The following is a 20,559-nucleotide window of genomic DNA, read 5'->3' on the forward strand; positions in this document are numbered from 1 at the left end:
ACATTTCTTACTGTGAGTGGGCTTGGCTCTCCACAAATCCCACCTGTCCTGTATATTGGCCTGGTGGTGTCACCTGCTTGTCACCATGGAGTTTAATGCCCCACTCTTGAACACTCCAGGCAAATAAATAACATCTCCGAGTTAAAACACAGTCAACTATTACAAAATGGATCCAGTTACGTTCTGTAGTTATTATCGATCCGATAATACAATGCAAGCAACTACTGGACAGTTTTTCATGAATTAAGGTTCAAACAGTGTGAAACATTGTAATATATGTACTTACTATTAAGAGGTGACTGAATCTGCTGTTTTCTTACGTTCACATTACACTGTAATAAGTTAAATCCACCTGTCACTCACTCAGAGCATTATGACTAATCAATAAGAGGAGTTGGTAGGGAAAAGTGTCTGTGTTTGTGCATACCCATATGACAATATCACAAAAACGTGTTATGACAGGAACGAAGTCATGATTTAAAAGACTTACAAGAAATTTTTACAGTGCTGAAAACCCAAACCTATTTAGTAATTATACATTAGATACATACATAAATAACATCTCCATGGTAATAAAGAGGAAATGGTCCACAGATTACACCACAGCCTCACTGCTACAGTTTGACAAAAGCAACAAACAAAAAATACATTAAAAAAAATCTAAATGGTTAAACAACCCTGCAGTGGCTGTGGTTACAAGCTCACCAAAAGATGATTAAAATCTGATTTCTATACCTTTAAATTTACTTGGACATACAAACTGCACAATTTGATGTCAGTGATCAGTTGCCTGGGATCCATCCCTTCATTTCCTTGTATATTATATTAGGACGGGAGTGTCAGGCAAAGTAATCAGATGGACACCGATCAGACAGAAATCAGACAGAAATCAAATGATTTGGCTGTTTCATTTCATTTTAAGAATATTTTAACCCCAAAATTATGATAATAGTAATCAGATTTTGAGTGTGCAACTGCAGCTAGTCCTTGTACCGTCGAGCTTATAGTCTCAGAAATGCTTTCACCTGGGAACTAAGAGGCGATCAGTTTAGCACTCAAACAATATTACCAGTGGCTTTATTTCAGAATATTTACCCCATTTTAAACACTTTTAGGAATTGTCTCCTTTATAAGACAAATCATTTCTGGTACTGGGGGAGTGGCAGCACATGTTGCCTTTACCAAATATGGCTGAGTGAAAACACTACAGGCCAATTTCCAGAAGCCTGGAATGAAAAGCAGGTCTCCTTAAGTGGAGAGCGTGTGGACCTGACATAAGCCACTGACACCTCCCAACAACATGAGACTGCTCTGTGAAGAACAGAGCAGGGGGCTGGTACCAAGAGTATTTAAGGCTGCACAGGGATGGGGTTAGGGATGCACAGAACCAGATATTTCAGGTACGACACCATATTCATACTTTGGCTGATGCCCAATATTACCCAATGCAAGTTAAAACACAGTCAACTATTACAAAATGGATCCAATTTTGTTCTGTAGTTGTTATCGATCCTGCAAGTAACTACTGGACAGCTTTTCATGAATTAAGGTTCACACAGTGTGAAACATTGTAATATATGTACTTACTATTAAGAGGTGACTGAATCTGCTGTTTCCCTAAGTTCACATTACACTGTGATAAATTAAATCGACCTTTCGCTCACTCAGAGCATTATGACTGATCAATAAGAGGAGTTGGTGGGGAAAAGTGTCTGTGTTTGTGCATACATGATCATATGACAATATTACAAAAACGTGTTATGACAGGAATGAAGTCATGATTTAAAAGACTTCCGGGAAATTTTTAACAGTGTGGAAACCCCAAACCTATTTAGTATTTATACATTTCCTTTAAACATTTGAGTTCTAATTTACAAAATACTACTCCCAGAAGAAGAAAAGGAAAACCATAACTGAGACTGCATCCTGTGATACAGTACAAATGTCAAGTATACGCTTATGCCTTCTCAGCAGAGCAGTCTTTTTGAAACAGGAAGTGACCAGCACCTCCTGCACTGCCACTGCAATGTCACCATCTGGATTTGGGGTAGGGCTCGTAAAACTACAAGTCAGTCCAAGACTTAAACAGAAATTCTCTAGACTTATCAAATGACAGTAAAACCCAAAGAAAATATTAGTTCAGTACTAAGTTTATAATTATGACATTACACCATGAAAGGATCTATGCATTGCAGCCTATAGAAAGTTGTAACTAAAATAGTAATTTTTGGTTGATTTAAAAATGATTAAAAAGGCATCTTCATAGTCTACTGCTTCTGCCTGTTCTCGTCTCAGTTGATGATTGTCCAGTGCAGATAAACTGAACAGCAAACTGAATTGGGCCATTGAGTTGTTCACATTTGTTCTACAGTTTGTATAACTCTAAACATAGACCTCATGAGTACATGAACACAATTGTGTGCATACATATGTTACACTGCACTCTGCAGACGCCAAAAGAATAGACTGCACTCTGCAGACGCCTCTCATGTGCCAGCATGCAGGGCTAGGCCACAGCAACCAGCCCTTCAGCAATGAACGCAGGCTGCTATTAGGCAAGTCCCCTTTGTACCAAGCCCACTCCAACTTTAGCTTGCTTTAAATGACTAACCTGCATTTTTGTCATATTCCTGACAGCTCTTTCTACTCTTAAAGTAAATGTCCGTGCAAACTCTTGTGTCGTACAGCACAGCGCCGCGGTGTGAAAACTTGCACCCGGAGGCTAGACTTTTTCCTTGTTCGTGAAAGCTGCACTACAACACACCCAGCATGCATGCATACTTCTGCTTGTCACACAAGACACAAAAGACTGATGAGAGGGCAAATGTTGACAACCTGATGGAGCTGTGGCCCACTGACCTAAAGTTACAGACCTTAAAAAGTATACTGCGAGTTCCCTAACCTTGTCAAAACAATCAAATCCTACCATGTCGTTAGATTATCGTGTTATTGCAGCCAGGGCCATTCATTTTCTCGTGATATTGTTGCCTTTGCAGCCCCTCACATACAGTACAGTTGTATATGCGTGTAGGTATGTGGGGCAAAGGCTCCTCTGACTGACGCCTGAGGTACAACAAAACATCTCACTAAAAGTACAAGAATCATCAACAGTGCGACACAATCACATTATTAAATCACACTTAAATCATTCTGCATTTATCAGAGGCTCTGTGCTCGGACTTGACAGGGTTTTCTGTCCTCCACATAAGACTCTGGTGACGTCAAGGACTTCAAGAATGGTGGAAAGTTTTCAAAGTTCAAAATCTTAAGATGTTTCTGACCTGAACAAATACGGTCCTTCCCGCTGCCGTGGCCCGGTTTTTATGATCCAAATGTGTTGATGGTGTTTGAATTTCCCCGAGATAATAGCGTTTATAGCGAGGGGAACAGCCAGATGGCGATTTTTTTTCCCGAGTTCCCCTCCTTATCCGCTCTCAGCAGTGGCGGCGCTAACTCCACCCAGGCGGGCTGTGTCGCTGCACCGCTGTACTCCGGGGGGGCGGTGCTCCTGTGCGTGGAGGCGTAGATCCACGGTGGAGGCATAGATCCGTGGTGGAGGCATAGATCCGTGGTGGAGGCAGTGGAGGTGGAGATAGGAGCCACTCCACGGCTGCACAGAGGCCGCCGGAGCGCAGCCGCCCAGACCCACTGTGCTCCAGAGAAGTCAAGCCCCAATGATTAAACACCATCTTTTATTTTACGAGACGAATTTGAAAATCTTGAAATCAGTTAATCTTTTTTTAAGGCAATAGAAACACGTAAAATCATAAGAATATACAAAAATATAACCTTGGTCGGTTTGGTGGGGCATCATATTCAGATCTGGCCTTTATAATTTCATTTTAGCGCCATCTTGTGGTGGCTTTAGACAAATCTGGTACCCATTTTTATCTTCTGGAATAATAAATTAACTAATAATCATAATTGTTGGAGTGCTTTTTTTGTCCATCAAGATTGTCATATTTATTTTTAAAATAATGACAAGCAGATATGGCAACCAGACCAAGAGACATGACTGAATATACATTTATTCAAATTTTTTACATTACTTCTCCATTCATATCAAGTTTAAATATTACAATTTTGATACATTTCTACAAGGTTTGGCCTCTAGTAGATACGGTGACATGACAGCAGAAATAAAGTGGGTGTATAATTAAGAATATTAAGCAGATAAGGCTTTTAGAGAACGGTCCTTTTATTTCTTAAGTTTTCCTTTATATATCTATCATTAACACCTGTGATACACCAACAAAGTCAATGCTGTCAGTTAAAAAATTGCTTCTGAGTGCAACCACTCTTATAACTAAATATCAGAATGAATCACAAAAATAAAACTATGTATGTATAATACATTACATGACAAAGCAGGTTTCAAAAACAAAAGCCCTTGCTTATTAAGGCTTAGTCAAAGATGACACATGATTGCATCAACATAGTGAAAAATGTAGGCGTTTGGATATGGGTACCTCACACTGCTAAGTTCTGTGACATGGTTAACGCAACTCAAGTTGCTTTACAAATAAAAGCTGAATGTTGCACTTTTTCCTAAGCAGGTTGAATTATTTGGTGACTCTCATATATCCTTGTGTTTCAAGTCTTTCATCATCAGAATATTGTGATTATAATACATTACAACATAATTACAATGCTTCTTGGACGTGTACCACATCATAAAACTGTCCCAAAACAACAAACATTTTAGTGTATGAAAAAAAACTGTACAATAAGTTGATCATATACCTGTTGATCACAATATTTGTTTTAAAAACAAACAGGACAAATAGTGCAGTGAAGCACATGAATTAAGCTCACCAGGAACTGTAGACTATTATAAACTCAATCCAGTTGACTGCATTAAGTAAGCAACATATGCCGAAGGTGAAGGTGCAGCATCCTGAATTAAAACTGAGGTATAGAGAATGAGCTCTGCTTTAAAATGAGAGCTTAGGCTGAGTTCCCATGGAAGCAGCATCAGCTCAATGTTATTGCATATATATAGTGCCTCTCCCATTTGCTCCATCAGAGGGGATCCTGAATTTGAAGATAACCTTGTATTTGCTCAGGCTGGAACCAGCCCATAAAAAGTTTCACATAGAAATGATGAAAGATCCTTATGACCACATTTGACAGCAATTATGATAATGGTGATAATTCATTGTCCAGGCAGTTCAGTTTTCTAATCTGGTCTGGAAGTGGTTGGACTTTCAATACCTCTCAGAGGTAAATGGGCCGTCTAACTGCTCACTGCAGCTTCAGGCGCAGGAGCAGGGATGCGAGGCATTTTCTTGACTGGACTTGGGATATGCTGTAACAGAAATGATGCATCAAAATACAGTCTGATATAAATATGAGAAAAACAATTCAATAGATGACTGCAGTGTGGTTCAATTTAGTTTATTTTAGTTACATAAATGTGTGGTACTTGCTGTGTTACCTCTGTACTTGAGCAAACAATCTCAGCCTCTGCATTCACCTCACATTCCACAGGTCGGCGGGCATATTCCCTTCTGTGTTTGTCATCCACCCGTGTTAGGTACCATGTTCCAGGGAAGAGATCATCCACTGGACCACGGGGAACATAGCTAGCTGTAAAATGTCATAAGTCAGTGTTTAGTGATTATGTTAAAACATCTAAGAGCCAACCATGTACACACCTAAATGATGAGTTTCCTCCCTCAATTTCATATTTTCTGAAAAGACAGCTGGGGAAACCTTCTTCCGTGACTTAAGTCTGACCTGAAGGTCACTTAGACTACTGACAAGTTTGTCCAAATTGGATCCTGTAAATATTAAAAATATTAGGGAATTTGGGTAAATAGGGAAATGTTCTATTGCAAACAACAAAACAAAGTGACAACAAACTTACCTGGGGTATGGTCCTGAGTGATGCGAAGAGAGTACAGAGTGGCTGCAAATCCTGATCCATAAGAGAAAACACCAATTCTTTGACCAGCTAGCTGTGCAGCAGTTTTCCTACAAGAGAGACTTGATCTGAGCACCTCAACATGTAACATCCATGATTTAACTGATGGTTAAAGGTCTGCAATAACATTCATAAATTTTGTGTCCAGCTAGACTTAGGTCAATGTAAAAGAGCATTTGCTCCGAGAGCAGTGCACTTGGGCCAGTGTGAACTCAACAGTCACTCTCTGTACCACAGTAAACAGTCAGTCCAAGAGCACTTGACACAGGAGGTCTCGGAGCAGCTCCACCCGCATTTAAGAGTGGGGCAAGCGTGGTGTTGCTGATCTACGCACTCTCTCAGTGCTTGAAATTGGGCAAAAAGCATGCAGATCACGTATATTGGTATGAATGGGCACTGCAGAGCTACTATTTGACATGTTCGTCAATTTGGATCAACTTAATATTAGCGACAGTTCTCCTCTTCCTCTGTCTACACAGATGAGTCAGGGTCCGTCTGTGTGTTACTTTTTCTCCTCCTCCACCAGCGCATGTAGCCTTCAGTGTAGTTAGCCACAAAGAAAAGACCACTACTATATACAAAGCGAGCATGGGCACACATATTCACAGGGCTCTGTCCCTTTGTCATAGAAATAAGTTTGTTGATGGACTCTCACGTGAGTTGTGGTCCACGTTTGGGGTGAATGATGCGCGGTGTATGTGAACAAGGCCGACCCAAAAGTAAAGTAAATATAACTAAATCTAGTCTGCACTGGGGTCGGACCAGAGAGAGCATGAACATGTGTGAAAATGACCTTTATTATCTACACAAAACCAAACAAAACAGTACAAAACTTACTGTGCAATAAGAGATGCTAGGCAACCGTAGACTGATGGGGTGTACATGTTTCCATTCTGATTTGAAATGAGTAGCGAGGGTTTAGTCTTCTTCTCAAACAGCTCAGAACTGGCCTTCAAGAAGGCCTTCTCCACATCTCGGTCAAAGTAAGTCTCTTCAGGCTTGACATCTCTGAAATTTTAATGTTTAATTGTAAATGAGTCATCATAATATCATTATAAAACTGCACAATATTTGATTACCTGAAGGCCTCCAGGCCAGTGAAAGGTCCCACTTCCATGTTTGGGTTTGGGTGGCTCAGGAAGTCATTAAGCATCAACCTTGCCAGTGACTTCTGAACAAGTTTGCAATAAGGAGAGTGGAATACTAGATAGCCAAAGTCCTCCAGGTTGAAATGCTTTTCTGAACCCTCTGCAAAATAAAATACATCAAGGTACATCAATGCAGGTCTGTTAACTCAAGGAGCCACTTTATCAAAAATCCCCAAATGGCAGACATTCATTAATAGCGTTACCCAAATCTGTCAATACTTAGGCTTTTTTCCAAATGGCTTTCTAAAGGGCCACAGAGTGTGACAAAGGGTTGATAAATGGTGATGTTAACATTACACCATTGGATTTTTATTAAAAGACATCGGACCATAGTCACTGAACTTGGGTAATTGTCTTAGCTGAAGAAGCCATGCACAAATCCTGTAGGTGACATTCTAAACCCTCTTATCTAATTAAACCATTATCTGTTCAGGCGCTCCTTAGAGTTTTACTTCCAACTGTAATAACTTTGTTGCTATTCTAGTACAAAACTAAACTCAACAGCTTAAGAAACCAATACAGATTATATATTTTTCATCCATCCCATTCAAACAAAAATGCACTTACCTCTTTGCCATTGTGCATGGATCTTGTTACGGTACACAGAATAACAACGGTCCAAAGCACTCAGGTAACACTCTATAGAAAGTTTTCCATCAACAACTGGATACTCTGAAACCATGTCTGGTTTATAGAAGTCATATGCATGCTGCATATGGGTTCCTCGAAGACCTTAGGACAAAAATGTTATGAACGACAAGGAAGACATCGGTTTCATGAACTTACAAAATAAGAGAACAAGCAAGAAATAATTTAGAAGAGGGCACTAAATGTTAGCAGATTATTCACAATAAACCAACCTCTTTCAAAGGCCAAAGGAGCATTTGGCCCCACAAGCATCGCCACAGCACCTGCCCCTCCTGTTGGTCGTGCACTTCCAGTGGCATAGACAGCAATATCTCCTGCTACAACTAAAGCATAACGTCCTGGAAAAAAGTTGTTTTGTTAACCTTGTTAACTAGAACTAGTTAATCAGTCTTTGTAACACAAGAAATAGAATAGGTAACTCACCATCCCATGAGCTGGACTCCACCCAGTTGACAGCATTAAAGAGCGCTGCTGTGCCACCATAGCAAGCATTGGTTGTATCAATACCCTCAACATCAGTGTTCCCAGAGTCCTCAAAAAGCTGCATAAGGACAGTCTTCACAGACTTGGACTTGTCAATAATTGTCTCTGTCCCAACCTCCAGTCGTCCCACACTGTCATAGGAGAGGCCATTTCTCTCCATTAGTCTCTGTACCACAGTCAAGCACAGAGAGTTGATATCCTCTCGATCAGAGCAGAAACCCATGGCAGCTTGGCCCAGGCCCACTGTGTATTTTCCAGCTGAAACTCCATCAAACTGCTCAAGTTCAGTCTGGTCGACATATTGAGAAGGGATGTACAACTCCATGGCAATGATACCAACATCTTTGGGCCATGGTCCCAAACAGCTGATTGAGGCTGATCCAGGCATTCTGTAACAATCAAGATTACACATTATCCATAGAGACTGTATGAAGTTTCAACTTGTTGGATGTCAGAATAAGCTTTAATCCTTATCATTTATAATGCTAATGTCCATTCAGACAATGCACACAATGCGTTCAATAAGAACATGACAATAACCAGGCGTTTTGCTCACAGTACGTCTATGTCCAGCCAGTGGATGCAGACTGGCGTCGGACATGGAGCATTGGAGCACAAGTAGGTGAAAGGGCAACGGGATTTTCCCCGACTTAGAGAATGTTAAAGTCATTTGAACAAAACATCCAGGAAATTCAGGAATACCTTAGGCAATATATTTAATAACTACAGAAAATAATATGCGAATAATACAAAAATTACATTAATGGGACAAACTCTAAAACATTGCTACCCGGACTAAATACACGGCGGAACTGTTTCCTATAACTGTATATAAGGGATATAAACGTGTAAAACAACAACGAATAGATGAATAACTTCGCATTTTTACTTTTAAAAGCTCCAAATAAACTAAACTCTAACGTTATGTATTTCCTTTTTCTAACATACGGCACAAATGTGTTTCTAACAGCGACAGACACCTTTGCCTTGACGAATTAGCTACCATAGATCACCTTTCTGTAAAAGAAACAAGAGCTGGGAACAACCACGTACCTCTGAATTTGCTGTCGAGGGAGGTAAAAGAATGTACCAGGGTAATGTGTATCTATATTTCCCCGTTCGTCCTTGTAACCCCGTGCAGACAAGTATTTATGTGTGACGAGTCAACGGTAGAGCCCAGCGCCCGGACTACCCTGCCTGGCTCTCCCTCCAATCATAGGCCACTTCCTCTCGTCTACATACGGCGTTACGCATGGTGCACGTATCCGACCAATCAGAGCCGAGAAAACACAACCACGCGCAGGATCCTCGCTCGACAACCAATCAGGAGCCGTGTGTGATGTCTGGTGAGAGAGACACGACCAATCTCACGGTACTAATCATTTCTGGCGCGGGGGCAGTTCAGTGGAAGATTGTGATAGTGTAACAAGAGACATTCCGCAAATTTGCCATACAATTTAGACTGTTACCTGTTACATATTGTCTAAAACTGGACGTATTCATAACCCTCCTGTCCCCATTGGTGTAAGTTACAACTAACAGTTGACCACCAGATCAATCTGAGAACTTGTGGTCCATGGGCAACTCTCATTGGGCTGGAAGAGTGCAACTTTCCAGCTGTGATTTTGTCTGGTTTTCTAGTTTTCAAATGCCTATAATATCCTGGCCTGGCGAGGGTACATTTTAATTTCATTTAAATTTTTATGATGATTATTTGTGGTTATTTATATTTTGATTTGTGTGATTTTATTTATTATTTATTATTCTGTAGTTTGAATGACTTTGTGTAAGAAATAGTGCTATACAAATAAACTTGCCTTGTCTTGCCTTACACCCTAGACCAGAAAGACCAGCATTCACTTAAATTCACATAGAGAAATTTAGATAAAGCAACAGAAAACATACTACTTACTGATCAAAATGTTTTATTTTTAAGCCTGGCAATGCCAGTCTGTTAGGAGGTTTGGTTGTTTGCATATTTGACAAAATTGACAACCAATTACAGTTAGTTTTGAGATAACTCAGGAACAACAATTTCTGATTTTGAAAATTGAAAAGATAATAAAACATAGTATTAAACATACCAGTAAAGGTGGACCAGAATTTTGCTCTCAGCTAATCGTCCAGCACAGGAGATAACATGAACACTGAATAAATAATGTAAACTACAAAACACAGAATATGTATCTTTACAGAAGATGTACGATCATATGGTTATGCAAATAGGCAAACAATTTGTTGATATGAGATTAAGGCATTTGTATAAAAGTCTATATTATAGTGGTGCAAATATAAAAACATGGCAGATAATCAAGAAAAAGTAATAAATGTAAACAGAGACTTTAAGAACAAAAACATCTTCTCACCACTGCTTTCATTTGCATAGTTTCATCTACTAATTGCAATAATCACAGTCAGCACAGTAGTGCTTTTCTCTTACTAATTTCCAAAATTTCTATCCCACATTAACAACAGTTGACTCCCAGTCTGGGGTTCTAACTCCTGCAATAAAAACATACATTGATTCACTGAGCATGTACATTCTTTGCCATATGTAAAAATTACATAGCTGGTACTCACTTGTCCATCTCTGCTAACTTGGACCTTCTTGTTACCATTCCATGGATTGAGGATGTGCTGAGTAGACTGAAAAGACAGGCTCTCTTTGTGAATCCATTCTACACTGAAGGCACCACCAAGTCCCATAAGCCCCCAGTCCTGGCAGCTGTCTCTGCTGATGACTGATGTCATGCGAGCATAGCCCTGTAAGAGTGTAAATATGTGAGTAGGTACATGTGTGAAAGATGCCACACACACGCTGTATGGAGACTTGCCTGAAAGTGCCCAGAGCCTTGAACAGAGAAAATGAGGATGATTAACTTATTTTCCAAGTAAGCTTTGGACAGTCTGGCCTCATTGCATGGGGTGGTGGACCATATTCCCTTCTGCTGAGATATCTCTATATTTCTAATACTGCTGCTCTTCATGATGAAGTAACGGATGGATGACATGGTTAGCTGAGGAGATGTTTGGGTTGAGTGCTGCAAAGAACAAAATGGAGACCAACTATAAAAGTTACCGGAACAAGTATAACTAAAGCTGAAAAGTGACATAATGGAATATTTTAAATTATTCCATAATGCTAAATACTTTTGCTGAGGAGGTGCAGGGGCTTCCAGAGGGACTGTTTAAGCTCACACAATAAGATGAGCTACTGGAGGACAGGGTGTCATCAGACAGAGGGGTTATGCCCAGTGAGACCTCATCACTCTTTGAATGGACAGAATTTCCCCAAACGCTACATTGTCTGAGGGAATGAACAACACATAATTTCAAAATAAAGTAATTGCTATATAATTATGGCTTATTTCATGTCGAAGAACAAACACAGAGCATAAATCACAACACTATGCTCAACAATCATTAAGTGCTTACCGGTCATCTGTATTGCTGCTTTGAGAGTTGTTCTTGGAGCTTTTCAAGGTTGGCTGGTAACCCTTTTCTGATATCATGGGCCGAGGTCGTTGGCCTATCCCTGTAGGTTGTTGTAAGCCTGCTCTCTGCTCCTCTGCTGAAAGCACCTGACAGAGAATCACAGAGTAATTTTTGTCTCTTTTAAAACATTATTTAATGTAACTGTTTTATAACAAGAAGAAACAAGTTACGTGGCGTTATTAGAGTGCATTCTGTGTTAATGGCATTTATAGAAGAATAATAGGTTTGTAGTGTGACATACAGAAACCAGTGTGCATATGACAGCATCATCTTGAGGAGACCAGGGCTTTGAAGGACATTTTATCCTTTTGATGAAAAGATTTTGCCATTTCTGTCTGAGCTCAAACACCAGTCCTGCTGTCTGAGAAGAGACAGTACATGAAAATACAAATACATTCAAATAAAATACCTAGATAACAAAATAAATCACAACAAATGTAAACAGTAAAACTGAAAGTGCAATTTACCTCTGTGTCTAACTGGAAAACAAGCCAATCATCAAGCTTTATCTCAGCCAGCTCCTCTGAGTCACTGTCACTCGTTTCATTAACTGAGCTATCTACAAGACAAACCATGAGTGAATCAGGACATTCAACACACTTGCTGATTTTACAGAGGTGTCATTATGTTTAAAATTACCTTTTAGAGAGGCAGGTTCATGCAGTGCAGAGCTTGGTAACTTTGCACAACCACCAAAAACAGCAACAGTGACAGGGGTGACCATAGAGCAACAGCGAACACTGGCCATTCTTTGGCCTCTCCTCATCTCATCATATATGAGCCAGTCTGTGGGAAGAGTCTGTGCCTCCTTGGTTGAGGTGCTCTGACAATGATAAACTTTCGTTTTAAACTGACTGAAAAGCCTAAATATAGTTGAAAGCAGAAGTTTACATACACTATATAAAAAGACATGTGCTTTTTTTCTCACTGACATGAAATCAGACTAAACCTTTCCTGTTTTAGGTCAATTAGGACTACCAAAATTATTCCTATTTGCTAAATGCAAGAATAACAAGAAGGATTCTTCATTAATTAATTCATTCATTCAAGTCAGAAGTTTACATACAGTAAGATTACTATGCATTTAAACAATTTGCGAAAACCCAGATGACAATGTCATGTCTTTGAAAGCTTCTGACAGGTTTATTGACAACATTTGAGTTAATTAGAGACACACCTGTGGATATATATTAAGGCACACCTGAAACACACTGCTTCTTTGAATAACATCATGGGAAAGACTTAAGGATAAGTGACTTAAGAATAAACAAAGTCAATGTTTTGGAGTGGCCATCACAAAGCCCTGATTTCAGTCCTATTGAAAATGAATGGACAGACCTGAAAAAAAACTACAAACTTGGCTTAGTTACACCATTTCTGTCAGGAGGAATGAGTCAAAATTACTATTATGAGAAGAGAAGCTTGTGGAAGGATATCCAAAACGTTTGACCCAAGTCATACAGTTTAAAGTCAATGGTACCAAATACTAATGAAATGTACGTAAACATGTGACTGAAGGAAGTAATGAAAAATTTTCTAAAAATCCTTCCCTCATTATTCTGGCATTTAGTAAATTGAAAGAAAGAAGTAATTTTGGTAATCCTAATTAACCTAAAACTGGAAAAGTTTAATATGATTTCATGCCATACAGGGAGAAAAAAAAAGTGTCTTTTAATAAAGCGTATGTAAACTTCTGGTTTCAACTGTATATTCAAAATACCAAGGTTGAAAGGGTCTTACCTCCTTTAACTGGGTCTGACTTAAAATTGATGTTGGATGGAAGTTAACCTTTTTCTCTTTGCTGCTGGACATGAAAGACTGTTCCTTGTTGATATGGACAAGGTTTGGATACATCCCAGCAACTAGTGCTGCCTTTACCACTGCCCAGTTCTCAGAGTTCAGATTTACATCTCGAATGTCACTACCACCTCGTGCCCGAACAAAACCTGAAAGGAAAAAAAAAAAAATATATATATATATATATATATATATGTACACAACACCAAATGAGTGTTTGGTGTTGTATGCATCTAGGAATAGTCCCTTACCAATGGCACGCAGCTGTCCCAACAACTGTGTTCTCATTCCCAGTATCATATCCATAGTTGCCTGGGAAAGAAAGTTCTTTTCACAGAAAGATCGTTCCCAACCTTCGCTACGAGCCTTTTGCCAAGCCTGAAAAACAAACAATTGTAATTTTTGTAGTCTTTCAAAACAAGCTTTTTCTGCTGAGTATCAACCTGAAAGGCCCGAAGCAGGGCCATGTGGTCACTGAAGGTGCCTGAGGTAAAGCGTTTGCGGCACAGCAGAGCGGCTCTCTTCTGAGAGCCCTGGGTGGGTAGTACAAAGGGGTCTCGATAAGCCAGGGTGCAGGCGATGGTAAGGATGGGGTCCAGGCACTTCAGCACCACAGCACAGAGAACCATTTTGCCCAGATGTGGTTCTACCGGCAAATCAGCCAAATGGTAGCCCAAATCAGTGAGATCTTCATGTTGGTCCAGTGCATCTATGGTCTGTGGAAAGGAGGAGGAAACTGCATTACAAAAGTTAAACACTTAGAAGTATGAGGACACAAGTTACCTTAAGCATTTGCACAGCATTTCGTATAGCATGTGTTGGTGGAGGCTGCGGCGCTTTAGACAAGAACTCTGCCACAGGGCAAGAGGTAGGAGACAGCAGTTTGGTTTGTAGACACAACTCCTTTAAACACAGATTGCATACATTTTTAAAACTGCCTTTACAGTTATGTAATGTTCAATTACTTCTACATGGTCACGTTTAAGTGCACCTGCAGAGGCATCCGCAGCAGCTGGGGAACCTGAAACTCCTGCATGTTGTTGAAACGGAGTCGACTAAAGAGATGAAAGCAGACGCCTGGCCTACAGCGTCCAGCTCTGTTGACATGTCAGAAATTCATGAGTAAAGCTAACTTTAGAAAAAAAACATCTATTTAAAGTGAGATTTGTGCATACATTTACCTTCCTTTTCGTTGAAGTGCACTAGCTTTTGAGACCCAAACAGTCTTCAGCATTGATACATGGCTCAAAGTATCAAAGGATTTCTATAGCAAGAAATAATTTGCAGTTCAATTTAACAACCAAATGAGAAATCATTGATTTACAGAGGTGGGTAGAGTAAGCTATACTTTTACTAAAGTAAGAGTATATTTACTTCCAATTATATTATTGAAGTAGAAGCACAAAGTAGGTGTCCAAGAAATTACTCAAGATAAGAATAAAAAAGTATTTGAGAAAACTACCACTCAAGTAAAAGTAACTTAAAAAGTAGCCGTTGGTTTGCAACATCTGATTTGTGATATAATTGGAAGGACAAAACTCTTATCTGAAAGAGCAGTGCAAGAAACATAGATATTCAAATTATTTAATATTGTCAACGTTAAGCTTTTGTCACTAGTACATTTAAGCCCGCCACACCCCACAGGATGATTTGCCCAATTTAGGACCTGATTTGCCTCTCCCTAACTTCAGGGAAGCGTTAGCTGACTTTAGATCCTTGTATGCGATTTTTAATTCACTGCCCTCCTCGTGTGTTGTGTCAGTGTGACTCTGAGCTGCTCTTTCATATCGTGAGAGTGACGGACACAGAGCCACAAGATACAAACTCAGGAAATAGCGAAAAAAAATTTGAAGTTTTATTACTCACTTCTCGTAAAGTTGTAAAGTTAAACTGCAGCGCTCATCTATATCTTCCATAAGAATTTGTTCTCCGCAAATAATGATACCCAATCCACAAAACAGCACTATTAATAAAGTGTTCTTTAAAAAGTGTACTTTAGAAAGTAAGAAGGTGAGAGTAGATCCTCAAGTATGTCTGTTTACATCCGCAAAGCGAGAATCATGGTGAGGCTGCTGTAAACTACGATAGTTGGCTCTACTTCCTGTGTAATTAAAAGTATTTAACTGAACTATTTCACCACATTCACTAACAATAATAACAGTTTTGACTTTCATTAAACTAGAAACCCTAGACAGGAAACAGTTGATACGAGGTGCACTCACAACTTCTAGCTTATGATGCGCTGTCTCTCTCTGTCATATCCCACAAGATAGAAAAGTTTTAAATCTGATTTTCCTCACGTCTGTGGCCTGCACTTTTTGTCTAACGTTTAGAAATCTTTAAAGACTGAAAAATTTTGTAGTGTGTGGTGGACTTTATTCACAGTGGGAAAGGTAAGTAAAACCTTTACTTAAGAGTACTGTTACTGTCAATAAAAATATTATTCAAGTAGGAGTAAAAGTATGCAGCTAGAAAAGTACAACTTCTTTAATAAGTTTTTCAAGTAAATGCAACTGAGTAAATGTAACTGAGTACTACGCAACTCTGATTATCAATAAGTATTTTTCCATTACCTCTTTGACTTTTCCAGAGTCAATGACAAAGACCACATCATTGATAGTGATGCTTGTTTCTGCTATGTTTGTAGAGAGGATCTAGGAAAAGAGTTGTCATTTAGTTCGCACTATTGCACTAATCAATACTTGCAACAAGCAACTCAGTCTCACAATTTTTCTGACACCAGGTGGCGACGTCTTCATGGCTTTTTTCTGATCAGAAGTTTGCATATCTGAATGTAGGGTGAACACCTCATATCTGCAATTAATAACATGCTCGTTGCAATGGTATGTTAGAAAGATGCATTGAAGTAATGGCCAGCTCTTTACAGAATAACTAAAACAGCTGCTGTAAAACTGCTACATATTTTAATGAAACATTACCTTTCAGAGCGAGTCGAAAACCTTTTGTCATCAAAGAGAATGCGATCCCTGAGTGCCACAATCTCATCATAGCCAGGGAGAAAAATCAGAACAGCACCTAAGCCATATAGTAAATTCACAGATAATGTAAAAAAATATATTATGAATAATTTACAATTTACTCCAAATATTTGTAGTTTTGTAATATACATGGTGAACAGTCAAGGAAAGGAAAAAGCAGTCATTGTCAAACCTTCACTGGTGGTGGAGCAGATGTGATGAAGGAGGGTCATGATGAGGTCCAGATCTACGAACTCATCGTCAAAGCTGTGGTGGTACAGCTTGAGCAGTTCTTGGTCCTCTAGGCTCAGCTCTGCACTGGGACACTGCATCAGAGCAGTTTCATCTGTCTGATTTAATTTTAATTTTCCAAGGGGGCTGGAATAACAAGAATAATGAAAAATAACAAACAAATATCTATTGTATATAACTGAATGCAACAGAAAAAGAAATCTTACATTGATGATCGGAGTAGATCTACTGCATCCATCTGGTTAAAGTGAATGGCAAAGTCCAATGCAGACCTGAACACATAAAAAAGGTTGGCATTCCAGTGTGGACATGTTGTGCATCTTACAATCATAAAAAATATAACTTACCAACCATTGGACGCCCTTATGTTCATATCAGCTCCCATACTAAGGAGTTGCCGCATCTGTGCAATGCATCCTCGACCTGCTGCAACCATTAGAGCGGTAGCACCGGTCTCACTGTGGGTATAGTCGACTAAATTTGGAAAAAAGACAATAAATAATCTAAAAGCTGTAATTGTGTGGAATTAAACATTAAATACAAATATACAAGCTCAGACGCACCATTTACATTCTCATAGAGAATTAGATTAAAAATCTGGGTAAATGCATCTTGATCTTCACCAAGGAAGATGTTGGAAATGCACATGTCCATCTCAGTCTTCAGCCACGGCTCAAGGACATCTGTGCTATTTTCTTCCTGTCGAAAATGTACAAAGAAAATGGTTGACAAACATATTAATACAGTACATTTAAAATATTACACTTTGATTAGTCTCTTCTACAATATGTGTCTAACTTACTGATTTGCATAGGGTGCTGCTCTCCGTGTTTGGGTCACTACAGCTTTGTAGTAACTCAGACGCAGCCATATTCAGACCCTCAACAGAACTGCTCTCCACAGCTTTACACCACTCTGTCAAAACCTTCTCTTTAGTTTCTTCTGTAAATAAGACATGGGTGGTGAGATAGTTGAAACTTGGTGTTCTATACAATGCTAAATTGACTTTCAGTGAACTTAGCCTTAAACTGCTGTTACTGCACCTGAATTCTGTTCAGCATTATGCTGTTCATAGCAGCGCTAAAAAGCCTCCGTTCACTTCCTACCCTTGCCAGTACATCAGGCTGAATCCCAAATATGGTCCAAAATAATTGCATAAAACACAGCTACAAAGAAAATATAATATAGAACACAGATCTTACTTTTCTGTTTTTCTTCCTTGTACTTTTTCATGTCTTTAACTTTGTAATCAGTAATCTTCAGAATGTCTTCCAAAAAGAGTTCCTTCACTTCAAACTGTCTCCCTTTAACTGGAATAAAAAAAACAGACCTGATTATTACTATATCAATACCCTGTTACATATATTAGAAATATAATAGCACTCACTGTGGAGGACAGGGCAGGATCCAAAGTACTGAAGAAACAGGTCAATATCCAGAGCAGCACTCGAGAGGATCAGTTTTAGAGTGGGAATCTTCTGAAGCACGTCTCGCATCTTTGTTAGCAGGAAATCAGTCAGACCATCACGTTCATGCACTTCATCCTGTAAAGAGAGCAGCAGTTTACCTTTTGATAGCCCACTAGACTAACACCATATTAGATCCAACTATTGCTCACCAGTAAAAAAAAAAAAAAAAAAAAAAAAAAACACTAAAAAAAGAAACAATACAGACAATCAACATCAATTGAATCAAAGGTAGTAATAATAATTTGGATTTCAGTATCAATACTGAAAAAAAGGCCCACAAATAGGACAATTTATAACATTTCCTGAGGAAGAAATAATACATATAATACAATAATAAGTATGATTATTTTGTGTTAAATGTAGCATTGATATATATATATATATATATATATATATATATATATATATATATATATATATATATATATATATATATATATATATATAATTATTTTTTATTATTATGGCATCAAAAATCTGTATTGAGACATCAAAAATCAAGTTTTGAAATTGTGACAATTCTACTCACTACTATAACATGTGTGACGGTTGTCAAACTGGCATCTCCAGCCATTAGAGTCCTGACAAATACTCCACTTGTACAAAAAGTCAAAAGCGTCCTGGGAGAAACCCTAAAAACACATAGTCCGTTTTAGATTTAGCCTCTATAAAAACAGCTAGAAATCGCTAAACAGTGATACATATGATAATGATACTTTCAAATGATCCATCTGTGTTTACCTGCTCTCCAATCTGATGTGATAACCAACTGTTTGCCCCACACTCTCTCCTCTTTCTGCAGCTACCCTCTCAGCCACAGCAATGGCAGCCAGGCGTCTGGGCTGTGTGCAAAAGATCCTGCAGGGCACTCCTGTCCTAGTGCAGTCATCAAGAAGGAACTGGGGAATCTGGATAAGAACATAGAATTCAGTTGGCTTTGTTATCAGGACTGGTGGCATATTTATACTCAAATAGTAAAATATTTACAGAAATGTGGTATTCAGCAACATTGGGTTTACCTGTGTAGTTTTACCAGAGCCCGTCTCTCCCACCACCAGAATGACGCGATTTTCTGCAATGAGTTGCACAATCTCCGCACGCCGTTCGTATACTGGCAGAGAGCACCTGAAACTGTCAATATCTGTTGGATTTCTTCTTCTGGGCACCAAAGGAATGCCATTATTTAAACATCCACTTGCTCTATTTTTGTCAAAACCGTCTGCAACAACAATAACAAAATATAGTAAAAATAAATACATTGACTACACACTAGTCAAGTCAGAGAGGATTTGATAGTCTAGACCTACCAAGTTCAGTGGACATCCTCAGGCTGCTGTTACTGCTAAGGTGAAGGTCTGTGCGTTCTTTACTGGTGATGGGAAACCTCTGATGGAAGCTCCGAATAAAATGCAAAGTGTTGTGGGAAAGAGTAAGAGGCATTGTTGGCCGAGGTTTTTCTGAACCATCAGTTTTTCTGATTGTAAGATATCGATTTGATCCTTTCCTAAAATGAAACATTTCAAAGGCAAGTTGAATTTGCGTACACATTCAATCACTATTATATTCTGAACCTACCCCTTGCTTTTGGAAATGTACCCCAGAGACAGGGCTATGCGATGAATGAAGGCCCTTTCAGTACTTGACAATGATGAGGGAAACTCCATCTCTGTTTTTCAAAGGTTACATATCAAATATCGTTTTCAACAGTTACAATAATTATAACCAATTTGTGTATGTGTATGGGGCAACTTTCAAGGCAATTTACACCTTTATTTCACACCTTTCTGGTCACTGTAGCGAAACCTCTCCAAAGAGAGGTTCACAGATATCTTCACTTCTTCATCGATGTGAATTTCTTTGAGTCCATTGGACACACGCCCCCTCTTTGGAATGCTTTGGCCTTTCGCCAGTGTTTTGGAGGACACACCAGAATGAGACATTCTGAGAAAACAATGATATAATTTAACAATACAATTCTATGACGTTATAAATAACTTATATTCTAGTACATTTCCTAACCACACAGCTCAGGAATATGTTGACTGAATGTGAGTATTTTAATAGGGTACTTGTCACAGGACTGGGTTCTTATCTACGCTTTCGTCATTCTCATTTTATTAACGAAAGCTAGAAGCTATACCCCTGTATGTTAGCTAGGCAAAAGAACACATTAGCTTATACGTTGGGCGACATAAAGGTTAGATACCTTTGGCAAGACTTGGCAATGTACAAACAATGCTTAAGTATATGTGTGGAGAAAAAGAGACCTTATTGTTTTATAATTAGTAGGTTTGTTGCTCCATCGAAGACGGGACCTGACTCTGGTCTCTTGCCTGTTTCAATGGCCGCCAACGAAGATTGCA

General features: G+C 39.0%; 3 protein-coding genes across 3 annotated transcripts in view; all 3 read right to left on the bottom strand.

Annotated features, from left to right (window-relative positions):
* Positions 1–3,464, bottom strand: part of tln1 (talin 1) — a 32,608-nt gene extending 29,144 nt beyond the window's left edge. The window contains exon 1 of the mRNA XM_055231378.1: positions 3,282–3,464. The gene's annotated coding sequence lies outside the window, so the exon portion shown is untranslated. The remainder of the gene's footprint in view (positions 1–3,281) is intronic.
* Positions 3,465–4,012: 548 nt separating this feature from the next.
* On the bottom strand, positions 4,013–9,416 carry hmgcs1 (3-hydroxy-3-methylglutaryl-CoA synthase 1 (soluble)). Its single transcript, XM_033988997.2, has 10 exons — positions 9,259–9,416; positions 8,146–8,594; positions 7,935–8,060; positions 7,642–7,806; positions 7,006–7,174; positions 6,764–6,934; positions 5,870–5,976; positions 5,658–5,783; positions 5,438–5,589; positions 4,013–5,308 (listed from the first exon to the last, which is right to left on the bottom strand). Exons 2-10 carry the CDS (start codon positions 8,591–8,593, stop codon positions 5,237–5,239), a joined length of 1,536 nt encoding a protein of 511 aa, XP_033844888.1. The 5' UTR covers position 8,594; positions 9,259–9,416; the 3' UTR covers positions 4,013–5,236.
* Positions 9,417–10,115: 699 nt separating this feature from the next.
* Positions 10,116–20,559, bottom strand: ythdc2 (YTH domain containing 2). Its single transcript, XM_033988996.2, has 31 exons — positions 20,464–20,559; positions 19,977–20,137; positions 19,772–19,862; positions 19,504–19,700; positions 19,216–19,415; positions 18,938–19,104; positions 18,726–18,828; positions 18,115–18,271; positions 17,930–18,037; positions 17,530–17,669; positions 17,291–17,426; positions 17,075–17,201; positions 16,934–16,999; positions 16,669–16,853; positions 16,437–16,533; positions 16,224–16,311; positions 16,071–16,151; positions 14,679–14,761; positions 14,489–14,594; positions 14,281–14,400; positions 13,941–14,213; positions 13,749–13,875; positions 13,441–13,646; positions 12,340–12,523; positions 12,168–12,259; positions 11,942–12,061; positions 11,641–11,786; positions 11,356–11,512; positions 11,040–11,246; positions 10,786–10,968; positions 10,116–10,707 (listed from the first exon to the last, which is right to left on the bottom strand). The coding sequence occupies exons 2-31, from the start codon at positions 20,134–20,136 to the stop codon at positions 10,645–10,647; spliced, it is 4,170 nt and encodes a 1,389-aa protein (XP_033844887.1). The 5' UTR covers position 20,137; positions 20,464–20,559; the 3' UTR covers positions 10,116–10,644.

The sequence above is a fragment of the Periophthalmus magnuspinnatus genome, chromosome 23 (assembly GCF_009829125.3).
Source record: "Periophthalmus magnuspinnatus isolate fPerMag1 chromosome 23, fPerMag1.2.pri, whole genome shotgun sequence".
In the NCBI taxonomy this organism is placed as follows: domain Eukaryota; kingdom Metazoa; phylum Chordata; class Actinopteri; order Gobiiformes; family Gobiidae; genus Periophthalmus; species Periophthalmus magnuspinnatus.